Source organism: Fulmarus glacialis, unplaced genomic scaffold (assembly GCF_000690835.1).
Source record: "Fulmarus glacialis isolate BGI_N327 unplaced genomic scaffold, ASM69083v1 scaffold26338, whole genome shotgun sequence".
NCBI classification, from domain to species: Eukaryota; Metazoa; Chordata; class Aves; order Procellariiformes; family Procellariidae; genus Fulmarus; species Fulmarus glacialis.
Window position 1 is genome coordinate 17815 of NW_009230537.1, and position 4312 is coordinate 22126.

Here is a 4312-nt window from a genome sequence, read left to right on the forward strand (position 1 = left end):
CCAGCAGACATGGCACGGACAGTTCTACAGGCCTTTGTAGTGGCCAAACTGCTGGTCACATTTCAGAGCCCCGACTCTTTGGCATTAAATACAAAGAGGATTAGGAAACTGGAAAGAGGAGGAAACTAGGAACACAGATGCCCGACGGCTCCAGATACACAGAGCTGGGCTTGCTCTGCAGATCCCCAGCCAATTCAGGAGAGGGTTTGCTGAAAGTCCAATGGAAGAGGGGAGGGTGGATGGGTCACTCCATCACGTGTAACCTGGGTCAAATGGGAGGACTTATTCAGTAGCTTTGGCATCACCAGCATCTGCCTTGCCGTCCACTTCCTCATCGGAGCACTCTCCTGCAGCCTTCCTGACAATTCGACGTGTCACGACAAACGGCAGGTCCCCGCGCCTAGGGGGACAGTACATCAGTAACACCAGGTTTCACTGAACTCACCAGACAGGGCAGGCTTTGGAAAGAGATAAGGAAGTACCTGGCCACGCTGTTTGCTGTGGGCAGCTGCCACTGTGGGCAGTTACAGCAAGGCTACACTGGACTGGCTGCCATGGTACTGCTCCAAATGCTCCGCCTTACCTGAGTTTGCTCTTCAGGGAGCTGACTTCTCTATTCATCGCATCAGCTGTTTCAGTGGCATCCTCCAGCTCACGCTGCAGCTTCCTACGGGATGCATTGGCTCGCTGGGCCTCCTCTTCTGCTTCCTCAAGCTGGCGTTTCAGCTGCTTCAAGCGCATGTTTGCCTTGTCCGCCTGAGCGCGTATGGGAAAAAGAGATCAGTGTTTCCCCAGGGTTACAGCACAGTAGTTAAAGCAGCAGAAAGCAGAGTTTCCAAAGCCCCCTCTTCCCTTTCTGAAGGGAGCTGCCTAGAACTTGACAGCTCCAAGCTTTTCCTTTAAAAGCATTACACTTTCATCTGTGTCATCTTGTAATTATCACAGTGAGGGAAAAGAAGAGAAATCTGTAGGAAGGTTAATGCTAGAGCCCTCTTACATGCAGATGATGCCTTGGTCACAGAAGGGAAATCCTCCCCCCAGAAGACTCACCAATGCTGCAGGTAACTACACACACCTGATCTTTGAATTGCTCAGCATTACGCCTCTCATCATCCACCTGCAGCAAGATATCTTTCAGCTTCTTCTCGGCACGGCGCACCTGCTTGCTGGCAGCCTGGCGCTCCCTACGCAAAAATATAGCGATGCTCAGACAAGAACTTCTCTCCTGTTATCCCCAACAAGATGACCCGACTTGGGCAAGTTAGAAACAAGGAAGATAGCAAAAGTCCTCCTAACTTAGGAAAAAAGCGGATGGGAGGCAATGTTTCCCAGAAATGACCAAAAGGCACTGACGTCACACAGATATGACCCCTCCTGAAGCTACAGAGGGACAGCAAGTGTATCACAGCTGCAGTTTTAGGAGCGGTTAAGTCTGGAAGAAGCTAGAATTCTCTACAGTGAAAAACAAGGAAGGTTTGCCAGCATCTTACATCTGTACTACCCAGTATACCTAGGATGAAGACCTCACTCAGACAAATCAGAATTTGTTCAGAAGAGCTTAAAGTGCCAAAATGGGTGGAAGCCTGTAAAACAGACAGAGTTTCTACTAGGACATACTTTGTCTCCATGTCCAACTGCTCTTCCAGCTGTGCTATCTTTGCTTCCAAGGCCGTGATGGTAGCCTTGTACTTGGACTTTACTGCACTCTCCATCTCCTGCAATTTAAGCTTAAGCTCCTTGTTCTGGCGCTCCATCTGCTGGCGAGCGTTCTCATTCTTCTGTGCGTTGCTACGCTCAGCATTCAGGTCAGCATTCATCTGATCAATCTGCGGAGAGAAGAAGTACTCAGCATATCGAACGCTCCAGCCTGAAAGGCTGATTTATTTCTCAGACACATGCTGACACGCAAAGAAAAAGGACCCTCAGGGTGAGCTGAATACCTGGAATAACTCCGATGCAGAGGGAGCTGTCTGTAGGCAGGGCACTTCTCAAAATATCTTAGTTTATCCAGATTTTCAAAGTAATTCCTTGAATAACAGGTTTATCAACCTCCTCTTAGGGCTAAATTTGCCAATCACATACAATGCTCTCTGGGGTGAAGGCCATGGTTTGGCACTTAACACAGTAATTATCAGTCTTAGTGAATTACAAAAATCTTGAGGCAAGTGGATCCAATACGTTTGCTTTACTAATTCATCATTTATTTGCTGTCTGTCTACTTCCACTACAAAGCAGCAGCTTAAAAATACTGACTTTCAAAGGTGAAAGGGCAAGAACTCAGTCCGCTTCCAAGCCAGGACTCTGGCTGACAGTCAACCAAGTAGAGAACTATGCTCTCGTCCACCAGAGTGAACAAGCTGTTTGGAAAACCATCAGCATAGCTCCTTGGCTTTGGAGCGCTAAGAAAACAACATGCTTGACTCTCAAAGTTGGGCAGATAAAATATGGCAGAGAACAGGCAGATTAAGATCATGGTTTCTATAGCAGCCTAACAAATTCCATATGGTTAGTCCATTTGAAGAAGCATAGAACTGGCAGAGAAGTCATTTTCCAAACACGTTGTGGCACTGTTCAGCATGCCAAGTTGGAGCAGCATGCTACAGATCATCTTTCTCATAATCCCTTAATACAGAAAAAAGGGACTAGGAGTTTTTTGGTTGTTTATTTTTAAAAACAGAAAACCAAAAAACCAAACTTAGGAGATTGTTCCAGCTACCCAATGATTTAAATGATCAAAACCTGTGAGTTAACATCAGCTCTGACTGCCCACCCTGTTTTCTATATTGTGGTATTCAAGTCTTTCACCTTGTGTGCATCTATGGACTTCTGAGGACCTGTGCTGCACACAAAGCAGCAGCTGGCATTACTCAAGAGCGTAGTTTGACAATTTACACAGAGTAGAGAACCCCTACTGCCACACGCAGCCTGAACAGGTACCTGAAGATTTGCCTTCTTGAGCCGGTCATTGATTATCTCTGTGTTGCCCTGTTCTTCTTCTAACTCTTCCTCCAGCTGAGCTATCCGGGCCTCCAAGCGTCTCTTCTCCTCCATGGCCAGTGCTCTATAGGACACAGAATCATTAAAGTAGTGTTGGTGGCATTAACGCCTTGGGGAAAATTCACCACTTCTAATTTTACAAAATAAGCTCAGTCTTTCGAGAGCAGAGGGGATACAGTGCGTGCTGCAGTCTACATAAAAATAACAGCCTGCAAAGTATTTTCTCAAACCAGCTCCTCCACCCTTAAACAGGGAACATTACTTACCCTTTACCACTGTTGTTGGCAATCTCATCAGCCAGCTCATCCCTTTCTTGCTGGGCCTGGCGCTTGGCACGCTCAGCAGCTGCAAGTTCCTGGAATGAAAATGAGACAGTCAGTGATCCAATGGGAAGCTACCAATTAATGCAGCATAGGAAAAAGTAGTTACTGGTAATGGGTGGTATCGTCTCTAGCTAGATCCAGACTTAATTATAAGACATGGTGTGTTCCCCGCCCACCCCACAGCTTCCTTTGTTTTGCACACTCCTAGCACAGTTGTCAAGAAAGGGCCAAATTCTGCATTTTGAAGTGGACCTCATATTTGAGCAGAGCAAAAAGTACAAAAGAAAGGAAATAACCACTCAAGCTTAGACTGCTATGCTTAGTTCTTGGCCAAAGAAAACGAACAAACCCTTGACTTGCATGCGTATTCCATTACCTCCTGCAATTGGATCATCTCTGCCTCCATGCTCTTCAACTTCTTCTCATTTTCTTTGGCCTGTGCCAAGATCTCTTCTCTGGAAGTACGTGTGTCCTCCAGTTCCCGCATGTAATCCTTCATTTGTGCCTGAAAAGGGAAAACAAAAAATGATGAATTTCAGAGCCTCCACATTAACAAATAGGGTTTGTTTGTCTTACAGGAAAAATGGAGGGAAAACGGAAACGGGGATTCATTAATCTTCAGGTACCAAAAAGGTTGCTGAAAAACAAAAGGAATCATCCTTTTCCCATTTCACAAGTAACAAGGAGAAGTAGTAATGGAAGCAAACAGGACTGCTTAAATTGCAGAAGAAAAATAAAATCTTGTCAGATATAGGGAGAAGGGAAGGGAGGGCACAGGAAGCTTTCTGGTAAAGCAATGGAATGGACAGTCTGGAGTTCTTTCTAAGAACAGATCAGACAAATGCCTGTAGGAATTACAAAAGGCATTAACAGAACTGTCCTGGGGCAGGAGAAGGCCTAAATGATATTTAAGTCTCTCTAGCTTTGCAGCTCCATGAGCCTTTCCAAAAACACTGACATGAGGCAAGCACTAGAGGAGTGGCCTTTCCCTA

At 45.9% G+C, this 4312-nt stretch overlaps 1 protein-coding gene across 1 annotated transcript in view; it reads right to left on the reverse strand.

Moving 5' to 3' along the window:
- The window catches only part of MYH9 (myosin, heavy chain 9, non-muscle), a 56182-nt gene that overhangs the window by 1099 nt on the left and 50771 nt on the right, over positions 1 to 4312 (reverse strand). The window contains exons 34-40 of the mRNA XM_009584282.1: positions 3697 to 3825; positions 3264 to 3352; positions 2938 to 3061; positions 1618 to 1826; positions 1076 to 1184; positions 584 to 756; positions 1 to 400 (exon numbers count right to left, since the gene is read on the reverse strand). The exon at positions 1 to 400 is cut by the window's left edge and continues 1099 nt beyond it. Coding sequence (XP_009582577.1) covers positions 283 to 400; positions 584 to 756; positions 1076 to 1184; positions 1618 to 1826; positions 2938 to 3061; positions 3264 to 3352; positions 3697 to 3825 — 951 coding nt within the window. The 3' untranslated portion in view covers positions 1 to 282. The remainder of the gene's footprint in view (positions 401 to 583; positions 757 to 1075; positions 1185 to 1617; positions 1827 to 2937; positions 3062 to 3263; positions 3353 to 3696; positions 3826 to 4312) is intronic.